The sequence below is a fragment of the Somniosus microcephalus genome, chromosome 5 (genome assembly GCF_052327205.1).
Source record: "Somniosus microcephalus isolate GS21.2 chromosome 5, FLI_Smic_1.0, whole genome shotgun sequence".
In the NCBI taxonomy this organism is placed as follows: Eukaryota; Metazoa; Chordata; class Chondrichthyes; order Squaliformes; family Somniosidae; genus Somniosus; species Somniosus microcephalus.
In genome coordinates this window covers 128157658-128175326 of record NC_140991.1, presented here as the reverse complement: position 1 = coordinate 128175326, position 17669 = coordinate 128157658, and the positions used below count along the sequence as shown (strand labels likewise).

The 17669-nt window shown below is 42.1% G+C and overlaps 1 protein-coding gene across 7 annotated transcripts in view; it reads left to right on the top strand.

Moving 5' to 3' along the window:
* The window catches only part of tex10 (testis expressed 10), a 128199-nt gene that overhangs the window by 32739 nt on the left and 77791 nt on the right, over positions 1-17669 (top strand). For all 7 annotated transcript variants that reach the window (XR_015078419.1, XM_085988201.1, XM_085988204.1 and 4 more), the window contains 4 exons: positions 1454-1688; positions 4726-4838; positions 16075-16316; positions 17006-17144. Coding sequence is in view for 6 of the 7 variants with exons in the window: in XM_085988201.1 (XP_085844327.1) it covers positions 1454-1688; positions 4726-4838; positions 16075-16316; positions 17006-17144 (729 nt within the window). In the remaining variant the exon portion in view is untranslated. The remainder of the gene's footprint in view (positions 1-1453; positions 1689-4725; positions 4839-16074; positions 16317-17005; positions 17145-17669) is intronic.

Sequence of the window (17669 nt, the reverse complement as noted above, 5' to 3'; positions counted from 1 at the left end):
AAACAGCTATGTGTTTTGAAAATTATTGCTTTTTGACACTTATGAAGGGTCTAGACAGAGTAGATAGAGAAACTGTTCCCAGTGACGGAAGGGTCGAGAACCAGAGGACACAGATTTAAGGTGATTGGCAAAAGCACCAAAGGTGACATGAGGAAAAACTTTTTTACGCAGCGAGTGGTTAGGATCTGGAATGCACTGCCTGAAAGGGTGGCGGAGGCAGACTCAATCGTGGCTTTCAAAAGGGAATTGGATAAGTACCCGAGGGGGAAATTTTTTTTCCAGGGCTACGGGGAAAGGGCGGGGGTGTGAGACTAGCTGAAGTGCTCTTGCAGAGAGCCTTGACGGGCTGATTGGCCTCCTTCTGTGCTATAACCATTCTATGATTCTATATTTAATCTTAAACTCTCACCACACTAAAATCAAATGATGAATTGGCACACCTAGCATGTGTGGAAAGTCACTCCTGATCTGACATTTTCGTTATTTATCACTTCTTGTGATGCAAAAAATTCTGCCTCAAGGGCCTGTGTTGCAACGAATGGAGAATTGCAACCTTTACTCTTGCTTTTAGTGTGAACTGTACCTATGTAAATAGATTTCTGTATTAAATCATATATAAAATGCTATTTAGTGCTCACCTTTATATTGGACCCTTTTGGACACAGAAAAAGCAAAGATGTGCTGTGGAGGAGATGTTTATTTGGTTATTATAGCGAAGATACAGCTACAAATAATACAGGGAATGGGAATAGACTGGTTTCAAATGGGTTGACATATAGTGGCCTTAACCCTTGAGTATTTGTACAAAATCAAACCCCTTTTGTATACTTGAAATTTAAGAAGGAAAAATAAGTTGATCTTAATTAGAGCTGCTATCTTGTTCTGTTTCTGAGACTGATGAAACCTCACGACCTCACTTCCCAGCAACCCCTGAAGTTGGCAATTAGAAATTACAAATTAAGATCAAGGGGAGCAGACATATATTTCTTCGGATGAGTACCAAAGTTTAATACTATTACCAGACCTTATCATCCTGGGGTATTGTAGTGTGTAGTGGTATTTCTTACAAGCATAAGATATCCAGTGGTGATCCATCTTTTTGGTAAAAAGGAAACCATATTTGTAACAATACTTTCTATTTTTCCTGGTTTGTTTGATTGTTCTTCTTTACCATTCTCTAATTATTCTTTCGTTCCTAGCTTTCATGCTTTTTTATCACTTACAATTCTTTAAATTTTCTTTAGTCGTTTTCTATTCCATTTCTATCTCCGTTGCTAAATATTTAAGATTTTCTTCAGCTTTTGAAGAATGGATGGATCTGCAGATGGCAATAATGTGACTAAAATTGCATATGTTCGGCAAGGAATGTTGTGTGGATCAGTGTCTCTGCTGTTGCTGCTGAATTGAAGTGTGTATCTGTTCATGTATTTATTTTCCCATTAATGTGCTCCAGACCTTCACTTGGTGCCGAAGAAGGTTTGTCCTCCGTGGAGAATCTGAAAGGCTTCATTGAGATACTGGTGCCCCTTCTATTGGAGTGTTGGGTGGAAGCCTCTCCTGCTCAGCTTGCTGGCCCTACACCAGGTAATCTACTTGAACCAGAAGCTATGATGCTCAAGCTACAGGTTCTCTGCATCATCCAGCTGTTGTGGAAGCTAATGCAGCACCAGGATGAAACTCAGAAGCTGGTAAGGAAGGTACTTTGTTAATTTTAGAATGAGATAGTTACTGCAGTGATTTTTTTTTTGGTGCGGGGGTGGGGGGAGCTAGTTGAAATAACTTAATTTTGTATTTTTTTTTAACAGAAGAACCTTTTTCACTTGGCATTTGTACAAGTAAAAGTGGAGCATGGAAATATCATTTGTGGAAGAAAGTTGTTATAAAGTTAGAAAGATTTAATCCATTGTGGAAGAAGGAGGGCTAAAAAATGTAACTGAAATTAGGGTGGTGCATTGGCTTTGCAAGAGTATGAACACTTGGTACTGTGGTTCTCAAACATTTTTGGTTGAAGGGCCCCTTTTCAAATCGATTAGTAATCACTGAGCTGCCCCCCCACCCCACATCTAAATTATATATTTTTTTATTCGTTCATGGGATGTGGGCGTCACTGGCAAGGCCAGCATTTATTGCCCATCCCTAATTACCCTTGTGAAGGTGGTGGTGAGCTGCCTTCTTGAGCCACTGCAATCCATGTGATGAAGGTACTCCCACAGTGCTGTTAGGGAGGGCGTTCCAGGATTTTGACCCAGTGACGATGAAGGAACGGCGATATACTTCCAAGTCAGGATGATGTGTGACTTGGAGGGAAACTTGGAGGTGGTGGTGTTCCCATGCGTCTGCTGCCCTTGTCCTTCTAGGTGGTAGAGGTTGTGGGTTTTGGAGGTGATGCCGAAGAAGCCTTGGCGAGTTGCTGCAGTGCATCTTGTAGATGGTGCACACTGCAGCCATGGTACGCTGGTGGTGGGAGTGAATGTTTAAGGTGGTGGATGGGATGCCAATCAAGTGGGTTGCTTTGTCCTGGATAGTGTCGAGCTTCTTGCCTGATGAGTACAACACTCAAGTGGAGAGTATTCCATCACACTCCTTACTTGTGCCTTGTAGATGGTGGAAAGGCTTTGGGGAGTTGGAAGATGAGACACTTGCCACAGAATACCTAGCCTCTGACCTGCTCTTGTTGCCACAGTATTTATGTGGCTGGTCCAGTTAAGTTTCTGGTCAATGGTGACCCCCCAGGAGGATGATGGTAATGCCGTTGAATGTCATGGGGCGGTGGTTAGACTCCTGCTTGTTGGAGATAGCCATTGCCTGACACTTGTGTGGCACGAATGTTACCTGCCACTTAACAGCCCAAGCCTGAATGTCATCAAGGTCTTGTTGCATGCGGGCATGGACTGCTTCATTATCTGAGGAGTTGCGAATGGCACTGAACACTCTGCAGTCATCAGCAAACAGCCCCATTTCTGACCTTATGTTGGAGGGAAGGTCATTGATGAAACAGCTGAAGATGGTTGGGCCTAGGATGCTGCCCTGAGGAACTCCTGCAGCGATGTCCTGGGGCTGTGATGATTGACCTCCAACCTCCACAGCCATCTTCCTTTGTGCTAGGTATGACTTCAGCCAGTAGAGTTTTTTCCCCCCGATTCCCATTGACTTCAGTTTTACTAGGGCTCCTTGATGCCACACTCAGTCAAATGCTGCCTTGATGTTAAGGGCAGTCACTCTCACCTCACTTCGGGAATTCAGCTCCTTTGTCCATGTTTGGACCAAGGCTGTAATGAGGTCGGGAGCATCAGTGAGCCGGTTATTGCTTGATAGCACTGTTGACTCAGAATATGAAAGTGCTGCATGTAAGGAGTGTTTTAATTATGCTTTTAAGAAAACAGTTCTTACATCAGTGAGATGGGTGTTCCTGCTTCTCACTGCAGTGTCTGTATCCTTGGTGTGATTTTTGACAATTTATTGAAAGCTGCACCTGCTGTTCACTGTCCTACTTGTTACATTAATTTTAAGTAGTCACAAAAACTAGTGCTCATCTATGAATTTTAATTACAAACCTTTTATTTAAAAAAAAATATATATATAATTTGAAATTCACAAAAGCCTCAATTTTAATTCAATGCTTAATTAAAGAAGTGAAATTAAAAATAACACAAGATGAAAAGAACCTCCCAAAACATACAGCTGCTTGAGTGATTGGGATCATCTGCTGACATCCACATCAAAAACTTGTTCTTCTCTCGGTTAGGGCGTTCCCAGCGGGTCAGGAACAAGTCCTTGCATTTCCAGCTCTCTGCCAGTTTGCACCCTGCTGTCTCCAGCCAATGACGTGCAAATCAGAGCTCTCCTCTCCACTTCTCTTTTTTCCCCCCCCCCCCCCAAAAACCTGGAAAATAACAACTGGGCAACCTGATGGGCCCTGGGTCTCCCAACAGGCCCGCTCACTCCAACGCACAAATTTTCCAGAACTTTCCAGCTCATAAATCAGCACTGCTGTGGTAACAGGATTTCGGCTCAAAACCACCCTCCTGACCAAGTTTTTAGCCACCACTCATAATTTCTCTCTTTTTGGCTTGGTGTCCCTTTTTTTCCATAAGCCTATGACGCACTTTTGAACATTCTTCTATATTAATTAAAGGTCCTATATATGACGGAGTTAAATATAATGGAAAAATGGCAAACTTGATATATAAGGGTTTTCTGTGCATTTGGAAGTGGATGTTGCAATGACCTTCTGGGGTTTTTTTTTGTTTGTTTTTGTTAAAAATACATAATTTTTAGGTTTTATCTACTTCTCAAGAATAGAGGTCCCTATACAAACAAGTAACTGTGCCTGGATCAGGATGTCCAGATTGTAGGTTTGGGTCCAGGTGTGGCCCTCGTTCTGAGGGAATCCAGCCCTGTTTGTGCTTCTGCTTCTTATTCGCTGATTTGGCTTCTGAATTCAGTAGGCCTGGAGGTTTTGTAAGGGCTGTTCTTGGTGTTTCATTGGGTAAATGCTAATCAGAACACCAGGATCTTCCGCATCAACGATTTGAGAAATATGAGAATTGTTGAGAACCTGGATTTAAATTTTGTATGTGGCCTCTGAGGCTTCATGGTAGAAGTGCCTTTGTGGTCCACCAAGACCAAAAGCTTTGATGTACCTGGTCTAATATTTTACTATGCCCAGTTACAGTTAAATGTATACAGATTAAATAAGCTACCCATTCTTTCCATGTTTTTCAGGAAACTTGGCTGCGGAATCACTATCTCAGTGATTTTAAAGATCAGTTCATAAAACATTTTCCTTACTCCGTGTTGGAGACAGCCAGACATAAAAAGAAGGTTGGGACTAAAAAGTAAGTTAATAGTAGATACCACTTGAGCATTTGTTACTGCATTGAAGCTGTAAGTATCTTAAAACTGCATCACACCAGTTCCTTAACTTTTTACATTTTTTTTCACTTGTGGAATTTAAGTTTGAGCTAATGGGTAAAACTTTTCAACAACTAAGGTTCCTAAATATTCTGGCAGTCACAGCTCAGTTCTTGCAGTTTGCGAACCCACCCATAACTTGACAATAGTTTAGTGTTCTCGCTCTTCAGAAGCCTTAAATCATAGAATGATGCAGCGCAGAAGGAGGCAGTTTGCCCCATTGTGCCTTTGCCGGCTGTCTAGAGCTATCCAGTTAGTCCCACTCCCCTGTGCTTTCCCCATAGCCCTGTAAACTTTTTCCCTTCAAGTATTTAGTCGATTCCTTTTTGAAAGTTATTATTGAATCTGCTTCCACCACCCTTTTAGGCAGTGCATTCCAGATCACAACGACTTGCTGCGTAAAAATTAAAAAAAAAAAAAAAAAAATTGTTTCCTTGTGTTCTTTTATCAATCACCTTAAATCTCTCTCTCCTGGTTACTGACCCTTCTGCCACTGAAAACAGTTTCTCCTTATTTACTCATCTATCAAAACCGTTCATGATTTTGAACACCTCTATTCAAATCTCCTCTTAACCTTCTCTACTCTAAGAACAACTCTCCACATAACTGAAGTCCCTCATCTCTGGTACCATTCCAATAAATCTCTTCTGCATCCTCTCTAATGCCTTGACATCCTTCCTAAAGTGTGGTGCCCAGAATTAGAGACACTATTCCAGCTGAGGCCTAACAAATGTTTTATAAAGGTTTAGCATAAATTCCTTGCTTTTGTACTCTAACTCTATTAATAAAGCCAAGGGTCCCGTATGCTTTTTTAACAGCCTTCTCAACTTGTCCTGCCACCTTCAAAGATCTGCACATTCACCCCCAGGTGTTTCTGTTCCTGCACCCCCTTTAAAATTGTATCATTTAGTTTATATTGCCTCTCCTCACACTTTGGTAGGAAGTGTATCACTTCACATTTCTCTGCATTAAATTTCACCTGCCATATGTACTGCCCATTTCACCAATCTGTCTGTGTCCTCCTGAAGTCTGTTACTATCCTCCTCATTGTTTATTACATTTCCGAGTTTTGTGTCATCCACAAACTTCTAAATTATGCCCTGTATACCCAAGTCCAGGTCATTAGTATATATCAGAAACCGCAGTGCCCAACACTGACACTTGGGGGACACCACTGTATACTTCCCTCCAGTCTGAAAAACAACCATTCACAACTACTCTGGCAAGTGTGGGAAATAAACATTATGCTGAGGCATGTTTTTGGTGCAGAATAAGAGGAACTTTACTCTGTATATAATGTCTACTATACCTGACCTAAAAATGCTTGCTGTTGACACTGGATGAACTGTGTTTAATGTTTAATTCCCTAATCTTGATTGTGTTTTTCACATCTCAAATCACTTCACAGCCCATAAAGTACTTTTGAAGTTTAGGCAAATGTGGTAGCTAATTTATGCACAGCAAATGAGAGAAATGACCAATTAATCTGCCTTTTGATGGTGTTAGTTCAAGAATGCGACAGGATTACTTGTGTCCACCTGCACAGGCAGACGGGACCTCGGTTTAATGCCTCATCTGAGAGGCAGCACCTCCAACAATATAGCACTTCTTCATTACTGCACTGAAGTATCAGCATACATTATACTCTTGTGGGGCTTGAGCCCACAACCTTCTGACTAGGGTACAACTGCTGCCACTAAGCCAGTTAACACTTGAACACAAGAAGTTCCACCAGAGGTTATAACTAAATTAATAAAAATGTGTACTGTATGAGTTCATGCGTCACTGCATCATTGAGGAAAAACTCCTGTGGAAAAGTTGGGTATATCCTGCTCCATTTACCCAAGAGTCACATAGATCATATGAAACATTTTACAAGCACAAATCCTTCACAGTTCATTTCAGTAAAAGCCAATTTGACTTGATAACTTATTAGAAGCCAATAAACTTGAAACGGCTAATGCTGCAATTTATAGGTAAGTAGTCTTGGAAACCGACATTATGCGTGTATCAGTGGCACATTCTAATTTGTATCTTTGATTTAAGTCTACATTGTTGCCAATGATCTACATAACCTATTCCAGATACAGGAAACTTTTTTTTTATCCGGCACAGACGGGACCAGCGTGGTGCCAGTTGATCAAAAAGTCCGGATTACAGAGAGGTATACTTACTAAGGTACGAGAGCCCCGTACACGGCCACAGATCCAGACATCCCTGTTGCATGGCAACAAGTGCAGGAGCCACGGTTACACGGCCACAGATCCAGGTGTCCCTGTTGGTGCAGGAACCCCGGTTACACGGCCACAGATCCAGGAACCCCGGTTACACGGCCACTAATGTGAAGTAAAACTTACCTGAACCTACTCCTGAATTTTGCCGGTTAAGAAAGATTTCCGGTTATTTAGGTGCTGGTAAAAAGAGAGTTTCCTGTAATTGTATAAAATGCAACTGTCATTTTGGAGTAGTTTGAATACACTTGTATTCCAGTTTCCTTTAAAGAGGCAAGCAGATCTTTCAGATTATTCCAAATTTAAATTTTGGGTTTAATAGTGTACAGTACGTACTTAAGTGTAAATCTACAAGAAAAATCTTTTTGCTTATTTTATAAAATTGAGAGCAGATATGGAAGTACAGCTTTTTAAGAACAAAATTTGTATTTAAACCAGTAACTTTGTTTTTGTGACGCCCAACAAACGTGTACAGCCCAATTTCAGAAACCATTGCAAACTGACAGCATTCGGAAGATTTAATCTTTGAAATTTCATAATATTCCAAGTGCTGCTTGGCTGAGTTTTAATGCAACTGTGAGAAATAGTTTCTTAAAAGAATCCCTGAAGTCTCTCTGCACTTCATAGAATCATAGAAATTTACGGCACAGAAGGAGGCCCGTCATGTCTGCTGGCCAAAAGAGCTATCCAGCCTAATCCCACTTTCCAGCTCTTGATCCATAGCCCTAGGTTATAGCACTTCGGGTGCATATCCAAGTACTTTTAAATGTGATGAGGGTTTCTGCGCCTCACTGTTTAAAGGCAGTGAGTTCCAGACCCCCACCACCCTCTGGGTGAAAAAAATTCTCCAACTCTCCTCTAATCCTTCTATCAATTACTTCAAATCTATGCCACTTTGCTAAGGGAAATAGGTCCTTCTTATCCACTCCATCTAGACCTCTCATAATTTTATACACCTCAATTAAGTCTCCCCTCAGCCTCTGTTCTGAAGAAAACAACCCCAGACTATCCAAAATAAAAACGCAAAATGCTCAGCAGGTCAGGCAGTATCTGTGGAGTGAGAAACAGTTAACGTTTCAGGTCGATGACTTTTTGTCAGAACCGGTCATCAGAGTCAGAGTTTTTCAGCACAGAAAGAGGCCCTTCGGCCCATCGTGTCTGCGCCGCCCATCCATCCCTGTCCAGTCTAATCCCATTTTCCAGCATTTGGTCCATAGCCTTGTATGCAATGGCATTTCAAGTGCTCATCCAAATGCTTCTTGAATGTTGTGAGGGTTCCTGCCTCCACCACCCTTTCAGGCATTGAGTTCCACATTCCAACCACCCTCTGGGTGAAAAAGTTCCTCCTCAAATCCCCTCTAAATCTCCTGCCCCTTACCCTGAATCTATGCCCCCTTGTTATTGACCCCCCCACTAAGGGGAAAAGTTCCTCTTTATCTACCCTATCTATGCCCCTCATTATTTTGTACACCTCAATCAGGTCCCCCCTCAGCCTTCTCTGCTCCAAGGAAAACAACTCCAGCCTGTCCAGCCTCTCTTCATAGCTGAGGCGCTCCATCCCAGGTAACATCCTGGTGAATCTTCTCTGCACCCTCTCCAAAGCAATCACATCCTTCCTATAGTGAGGCGACCAGAACTGCACACAGTACTCCAGCTGTGGCCTCACCAGCGTTTTGTACAGCTCCATCATAACCTCCCTGCTCTTATATTCTATGCCTCGGCTAATGAAGGCAAGTATCCCATATGCCTTTTTAACCACCTTATCTACCTGCTCCGCTGCCTTCAGGGATCTATGTACATGTACACCAAGGTCCCTCTGACCCTCTGTACTTCCTAGGGTCCTACCACTCATTGTGTATTCCCTTGCCTTATTTGTCCGTCCAAAATGCATCACCTCGCACTTTTCAGGGTTAAATTCCATTTGCCACTTTTCCGCCCATCTGACCAACCCGTTTATATCGTCCTGTAGCCGGAGGCTTTCCTCCTCGCAATTTACCACCCCACCAATTTTCGTGTCATCTGCGAACTTACTGATCATACCTTTTACATTTTCATCCAAATCATTTATGTAGATCACAAACAACAAGGGACCCAGCACCGATCCCTGAGGTACCCCACTGGACACAGGCTTCCAGTCACAAAAGCAACCTTCGACCATCACCCTCTGCCTCCTGCCACTCAGCCAGTTTAGGATCCAACGCGCCAAGGCACCCTGCATCCCATGGGCTCTTACCTTCTTGACCAGTCTCCTATGCGGGACTTTGTCAAAAGCTTTACTGAAGTCCATGTAAACCACATCCACAGCATTTCCCTCATCCACCCCACTAGTCACCCCCTCGAAAAATTCGATCAGATTTGTTAGACATGATTTACCCTTGACAAAGCCATGCTGACTATCCCCGATTAATCCTTGCCTCTCCAAGTGGAGATTAATTTTGTCCCTCAGAATTTTTTCCAATAATTTCCCCACCACAGATGTTAGACTCACTGGCCTGTAATTCCCTGGTTTATCCCTGCTACCCTTCTTCAATAATGGTACTACGTTAGCTGTTCTCCAGTCCTCTGGTACATCCCCTGTGGCCAGAGAGGTTCTGAAAATTAGTGTCAGAGCCCCTGCAATCTCCTCCTTTGCCTCCCACAGCAGCCTGGGATACATCTCGTCCGGGCCTGGGGATTTATCCACTTTTTGGCCCGCTAAAACCGCTAGCACCTCCTCCCTCTCGATGCTAATATGTTCAAGTATGTCACAGTCCCCTTGCCCGATTTCTATGTCTGCATCGTCTTTCTCCATAGTGAACACAGATGCAAAAAATTCATTTAAAACCCCGCCTACATCCTCTGGCTCTACACACAGATTGCCACTTTGGTCCCTAATGGGCCCTACCCTTTCCCTGGTTATCCTCTTGCCCTTAATATACTTATAAAACATCTTAGGATTTTCCTTTATTTTGCTCGCCAGTGTTATTTCATGGCCCCTCCTCGCCCTCCTAATTTCTTTTTTAAGTATGCCCCTGCACTTTTTATACTCCTCTAGGGCTTCTTCTGTCTTTAGTCTTTTGTAACTGCCAAAAGCCCCCCTTTTATTTCTAATGCATTTTTGTATATCCCTTGTCATCCAAGGTTCCCTTTGCTTGTTGGTCCCACCCTTGACCTTTACAGGAACATGTTGGCGTTGTACTCTCTCTATTTCCCTTCTGAAAGTCTCCCACTGTTTTGATGTGGATTTTCCTATAAGTAGCTGCTCCCAGTCCACTTTGGCCAGATCCTGCCTTATCATATTAAAATCGGCCTTCCCCCAATTTAGAACCCTTATTTCCGGGCCGTCTTTGTCCTTTCCCATGACCACCTTAAATCTCACCGAATTTGGTCACTGTCGCCAAAATGCTCTCCTACTGACACTTCCACCACTTGCCCGGCTACATTCCCTAGGATTAGGTCCAGTACCGCCCCCTCTCTTGTAGGACTTTCTACATGTTGGCTCAAAAAGCTCTCCTGGATGCACTTTAAGAATTCTGCACCCTCTAAGCCTTTCACACTCTGACTATCCCACTTAATATTGGGGAAGTTGAAATCCCCCACTATTATTACCCTATTATTTTCACACTTCTCTGAGATTTGCCTACATATCTGTTCCTCTATCTCCCCCTGACTGGGGGCCTATAGTACACTCCCAGCAAAGTGCTTGCCTCCTTTTTGTTTTTAAGTTCTACCCATATGGCCTCATTAGAGGAACCCGCTAATATATCATCCCTCCTTACAGCAGTAATTGACTCCTTAATTAATATTGCAACACCCCCTCCCCTTTTACACCCCCCTCTGTCTCGCCTGAAGATTCTATACCCCGGAATATTGAGCTGCCAGTCCTGACCCTCCCTCAACCATGTCTCCGTGATAGCAACAATATCGTACTCCCATGTGTTCAACAACAACTTCAGTTCATCCACCTTATTTGCAAGACTCCTTGCATTAAAATAAATGCCTTCCAGCCCTGCCATATTCTCTTTTGCCTTCACATATTTGCTCTGCCTTCCCAGCTGACTTGTTTTTCCCTCTGTAACTGTTTCTCTCTCCACAGATGCTGCCTGACCTGCTGAGTATGTACAGCATTCTGGTTTTTATTTCAGATTTCCAGCATCTGCAGTATTTTGCTTTTGTCCCAGCCTATCCAATCTTTCCTCATAGCTAAAATTTTCCGGTCCTGGCAACATCCTTGTAAATCTCCTCTGCCCTCTCTAGTGCAATCACATTTTTCCTGTAATGTGGTGACCAGAACTGTACGCAGTACTCTAGTTGTGGCCTAACGAGTGTTTTATGCCGTTCTAGCATAATCTCCCTGCTCTTATATTCTATGCCTCGGCTAATAAAGGAAAGTATCCCGTATGCCTTCTTAACCACCTTATCTGCCTGTACCTTCAGGGATTTGTGGGACATACACTTCAAGGTTCCTCTACATTTCTCAGCATCCTACTATTTATTGTGTATTCACTTGCCTTGTCAGTCCTCCCCAAATGTATTAACTTCTGTCATTTCCAGAAAGGAAGTTGTACCTAATATTTATAAGGACGTCCGTCTACTACGTTCTTGCAGACAGAACTTGAGTAAACAGCATTGCACAGCCAGTACTGGCTTTTTTTCTCCGTCTAGTGCCTCTTGATCAACATCTGGGCAAGTCCTGGCTGCTGATATTTGGGACTCCACATAGGACCACTCCCTATAATTGGTGTCAGCAAAGCAGCTTTGCAGTGAGTAGAAAGATAAAATATTTTTCTCACTTCTGTAGTGGCCATTCAAATTCATATTTGTATACCTCTTTTAATAATTCACTTAGAACTTCTTTGGTTCAAGTGTTAACTGGCTCAGGGTAGTATTTGTACCTGAGTAAAACGGTTGTGATAGGAGCATTGAAAAGTAACAAACTAAAGTTAGAGTATCTTCTGCATATGGAAGTTTTTCTTTTTTTAAACAGTATAGATTTAGGTACGCCTTCTTTCTCCCACGCACTGTCCTTCAACCTACTACACCACAGAAAATTTAACACCAGCAGCAGGGGAAAAGTTCACATGGAAGAAGGATCAAACTGCAGTTTCTCAAGTGATGTAGTATGATACAAGATTTTTTTGTTCATCAGGTTCAAATATGACGGTGTTGGGGAAAATGCCAAATCCACTTTTGGCACCCACTCTGAGCATTGAGCTCTTTCAGGTCAGATATAATGCAGATTTGATGCAGGGTTAGGCTGTCTTTGTTTTACTCCAAAAATGTGTTAATCCCCAACCTCTGAAAACTTTTGACTGCTCCAGAATGACAGTTCAATTTCCTGCTGCAATTTCTGCTGAATTATTGTTAGTTTTAGATGTTGTAACTGGTGTTACAGTAAAGCATAATTATGGGGATGCAAAATCTTCCCAGAAATCTAATTACTCATTTTGTCCTTGCAAGTGTGGACTGTGCCTCGCAAGAACATTTTTGGGCTTTGTAACAACAGGGTGAAGTTTGATGGTGGGAGCATTTTGACAAGTTATCGCTTTAGAAGCGAGCATATTTTAAAGAAGGCATATTGGCTTAGGTGCATTTTTTATGATTGATAATGATGCAGTAAATTGACCTAGTGTCAACAGTGGTTTCATAATATGGATTATGATGCACCAGGAACTCCCGAGTTCCAGTCTCGTTTCACAAGCAAGGCCCTTGCAGCTGGCAGAAAGAAGACTTCCATTCTACCATACTAAATTGAGGCCCAAGCTCCAGAGGTGCAATTATTGTTCTAACTCACCTTGCTTTGCTTTGGACTTTAAGAAAAAGATCTCTGCTTAAAGGTAGAAAATCTGGCATCTGTAATCATGTAAAGCTGAATTCCTGATGACATGTGGGTAGGGTTGCAAAATTCTGGGAATTTTTGAGAGGAAACTTTCCATGGGAATTTTGAGTTTTTTTTGCACACTGATGGTTTTTGTCCCTGACCCTTATATTATCTTTGTCATCAAAATAGACATACTGTTCCATACAAATAAAAACAGGCTTTCAAAACTTTATTTAGGTTATAATTTTGAACTTTATTGAACCCCCATAAAAAAGACACATCTAAAATAAAATAAAAAGAGCGTCAGCTTATTTAGCCTGTAATTTGTCCTTATTTTGTCCCTTTGAGTCTTCTACTCATCATTGCTCCTCCAGATTCTCTGGCTCTGACGTGTCCATTTCCTCCTCTGTGTCACTGTCTAGCTGTGTGGTGGACACTTCTGTATCTGGCTCAATAAGTTGTAGGTTCGCCCGGGTAGCCACCAGTTTCTCCACTCTCGTTAGTCAGCCTGTTGCGCACCTTTGTATGCGTATTCCCAAAAAGTGACCAGTTTCGTTCAGAGGCTGATGGTGAGATTTGGAGTATCACCGATTCAATGGGTGACCGGGCCTCAGATGCACAAAGTCCCTTCCACCAGGTATGTGCACTGATATGCTTGCATGATTCCCATATCCTGTCCCCATTCCAAAGACCTTGCTTGGTAGAGAACTTTGCCAGACTTCCCAGAACTTTGCCTGCGTCCACATTCAGGTGGCGTGAGGGTAGAAATCACACTAAGCGCTATTCATCTGTTCTCCAGAAAGTATTGGTCCCCCAACATGCTTTGGGTCCAGCATGTATGCTGCAGCATGAATCGGCTTGACACAAAATTCTTGACGCGTCTGTATGAATTGAACAATTGCTTTCTCTTCTTTGAGCAGCAGGGATGTGGGTAGGGCAATGCTGATTTGTTCTTTTAAATCAGCAAAAAGCCTGAACATCTGACAATACAGCGTCATCTCCTTCAATCTGAGCAATTGCAGATGCTACTGGTGAGAGTTTAAGGCTGCTAACCACTCTCCCAAAACACATCATCCAGCAGTATTTTCTTGATGGTTTCCATATCCCCAGTCTGGGATATTGCCATTTCTTGCAGCGACTCCTTACCCTCTGTTGTACATTATGACAGCGCCACCCCATCTAGAAGAAGAAGCAGTGTTGCTGGGCAGCTTCAGTGTGGTGGTCTTGTTCTTTGTCGTTTGCTTGGAGTTGTAGGTTGCTGCAACTACCTGTTTTCCCCTGACATACTTAACAACTTGCTTGGCTCTCTCTTGTACAGTGTTTCCATGGTTCTCAAACCCATGATGTCCTTGAGGAGCAGGTTGAGCCCATGAGCTGCGTACCCAATAGACGTAATATGTAGGCCTCCTACACTTGAGCCCAAGCAGCCTTCATATTTGCAGCATCGTCAGTAACTACTGCAAAGACCTTTTGTGATCCAAGATCGTTGATGACTCCTTTCAGCTCATCAGCAATATATGTGCCTGTTGTCCTTCGTGTCTGTGCTCTTGAAGAACACTGGGTGAGGAGTGGAGACGATATAGTTTATGATGCCCTCCCCTTGTACATTTGACCACCCATCTGAGATAACTGCAACACAGTCTGCCATCTCTATCGTTTCTTTGAGCTTTCCTTAGACTCTGTTATACTCAGCCTCCAGCAAATAAGTAGACAAAGCATGTCTGGTGGGAGGACAGTATGCAGGGCGAATAACATTCAAAAATCTCTTCCAGTACACATTGGCTGTGAGCATGAGGAGTGTGCCTGTCGCATATACAGCTCGAGCAAGGCACTCATCTGCATTCTTCTGGCTATGGTTATCCATTGTATCAAAGAACCTTCCAAGTGGGCCAGGAGTTGCTGATGATAAGGAGCCTGATGCTGAATGTGAACCATCATCTTCTTGAATGGAAGCAGAGGAACTCTGGGCTGACTGCTGTTAGCTTTGAGCGAAGTTGTTGCATTTGGATAAATGCTGCTGCATCTTTGTGGCATTCTTTACATATGGCTTTGTACAGTGTTTGCACATGTACACAGTCTTTCCATCTTTAATGCCTGGGGTAAAATGCTTCCACACATCCGAGGGTAAACGTGGCATTGTTCTATGCAGAGAAATAAAGGGTATTCGTCTCTGTCGAACTGTGGTCGATCAGCACGATTGCAACAGGGTGAGTAAATTTTTCCTGATGCTCCATGTGATGAAAGCATGACCTGTGCGCGCATGACGCTACATCACTAATAGAGGGAGCTAATTGCTCATCCACTCACCCAACCAATCAGGACACACTTGTTCACAGTCACACACAAAACTTGCAATTGTTAAAACAAGCTAAGTAAGAAGATAAACAGATACTGATTAAGAAATTCCTTAATTAAGATTCCATCTCTGTTAGTAATTTTAAGAGAGGACCTGGGGGGGGGGAAATGAAATACAAAAAAATATATATATTATGCTAGCATGTGCTTTTTTGGGCAAAATTCCCAAGCTAAACTTCCTGTGGAAAATTTCCAGAAATTTACCGGAAACTTTTCACCCCATGCAACCCTACATGTGGGTAATAACAGTATTTCTAGAAATACAATTTGCTGTTTGAGGAGTGCTCATAATTCTAAATTATGTAAGTGTTTTTGTGGTAATTGACATTCTAACGCCACCTAGATTGTCCTAAAACAATGAAAAGAGAGAGTGCACTTTTTTTCCCATTTAGGATTACCAAATTGCAGCAACCCAGGGAGTGCATCATTGCAAGCATAACCCCATTCCTTGACAAGTTATGCAATAGAATGAGCTATGAGAGATGACTCTTTCAGTTACCATTTTTTGTTTAAAAAAAATCACATTAAAGACCACCCTTTTCTGATTTTAAATTAAACAGGACAACTTTGATAGTAATTGACTATGTAGCACCTTCTGATAAAAGCATCTGAGTAGCTTTTCTCAAACAATTTTTAACTAATCAAGCCATTAATTTGGCAGCTGGAAGATTGTGTAAAGAAATCATTAAGATAGTTTATCTTTTTTATTTTGTCCTGCATCGTTCAGTGTGTACCAGAAGAAAGTCATGTTATATTTTTATCATTTATTTTCAGGGACAAACAAGCAGCAGCATTCATGAACAGTACAGACCATCCTCTTGCATTGAATCTGGCATTGTGTCAGGTCATGGTGTCACTCACTAATGCTTTAACTGTCCATCTGGATACTGACTGGTTAGAGCAAATTCGAAAATTTGTCACAGAAAGTTTGTCAAATGGCAGGAAGTTGACCTCTCAGCAACTGAATGGGATGCTGATGTTGGTGTGGAGACTTGTACTTATACAGCGCAACAAAGGTGAGATGAAACCGTGAATCAGATGACTGCTGTAAAATTCAGCATTTAATAGCGTTGATAAAGTTTTGTGAAGTATGTACATTGCAAACACTGAGGCAATGCAATGCTTTATTTTTATTTATTGCAGTTTTCAAACACATGAGATCCTGCATGTTTATTCATTGCTAGTTTGAAACTTGAAGTTCTAGAACACTGAATAAATTATAATGGCATTTTCTGCATGAATATATTTGAGGAAGCATTTTTAAATTTTCAAAATAGGTTCAAAGTGAAATAGTAAGAAAGGGGAAGGTGTTTTCCTTTTTTATTCTCCAGTTTTCTTGTCTCCTCTCTTTGGACATTGACTGCCCTTGGGTACCTTGCCCAGGTGGCTATCCTTCATGTGCAAACCTAGATGGGCGTTGGCAGGCTATTCAGCTTTGTGGGCATCTCATAGAGCTTCATCCTGTCCTCGCCAGACATCCACGCATTTGCACATCCGTAGTGGGAGTTGCTGGATAATCAAGAGTGGACCTGGCTGATTTTTTTAATTTTCTATAGCTTTGGATCACTCAGACCAGTTGTCTGTCACGTTGGCTGAAATCAGTGAACATACTGTTGATTAAAGCTTGTGGGAGTTGGGACCTTTTTAATAGTTTTTGCAGAAAAACTTATTTATTTTCTCACTTATTCTTTATACTTGTTTTCAGGTGCCACAGAGGAATTGCTGAGGGCAGTTTACACACAGTACCAGCAGCAGAGTCTTAGCCTCGCAGTTCGCACTATGTTGCTCAATTTTTTTAGTGGTCTTTATCTGAGAGAGAAAACATCCAATCTTCAGATTGCTAGGTAATGTACTCCCCTCAAGAAAGAAGTTCGTACCTCTTCCTCCCCAATTTTATTTTATTTCTCAAACCACGTATCCTATCCAGCACAAAGACTGCTTACTTCCAGCTCTACAGCATCACTGGCATGAAGGTGTAATTACAGCATGACAAGTTTACTTAAGCAGTTTTAATTACAAATGTGGACGCAGCAATTTATAATTGGAAATGTGAAAATAAGGACAGAATGTATAACTTTACAATGGGACCTCTATTGCATCTGTTCATCTTGGTCCAATTATTCCCCACTTTAACCATGTGTTGCCTGAAGATTATACTTGATCTTGACTCTGTGTGTAACACCGACTAGTATTGATGATAAATTTGGTATGTGGAGTATGCATTCCATTAAATTCCCATCATAAAGATGTCCCCATTTCTGTAAATATGTGGCATTGTGATAGGAATTTCAAGATTCGAGATGCCACATCTTGCTTATCACATCATACTCTGATCTGTAGGGTGTTCATTTCCATCTTTTCTCCACAAA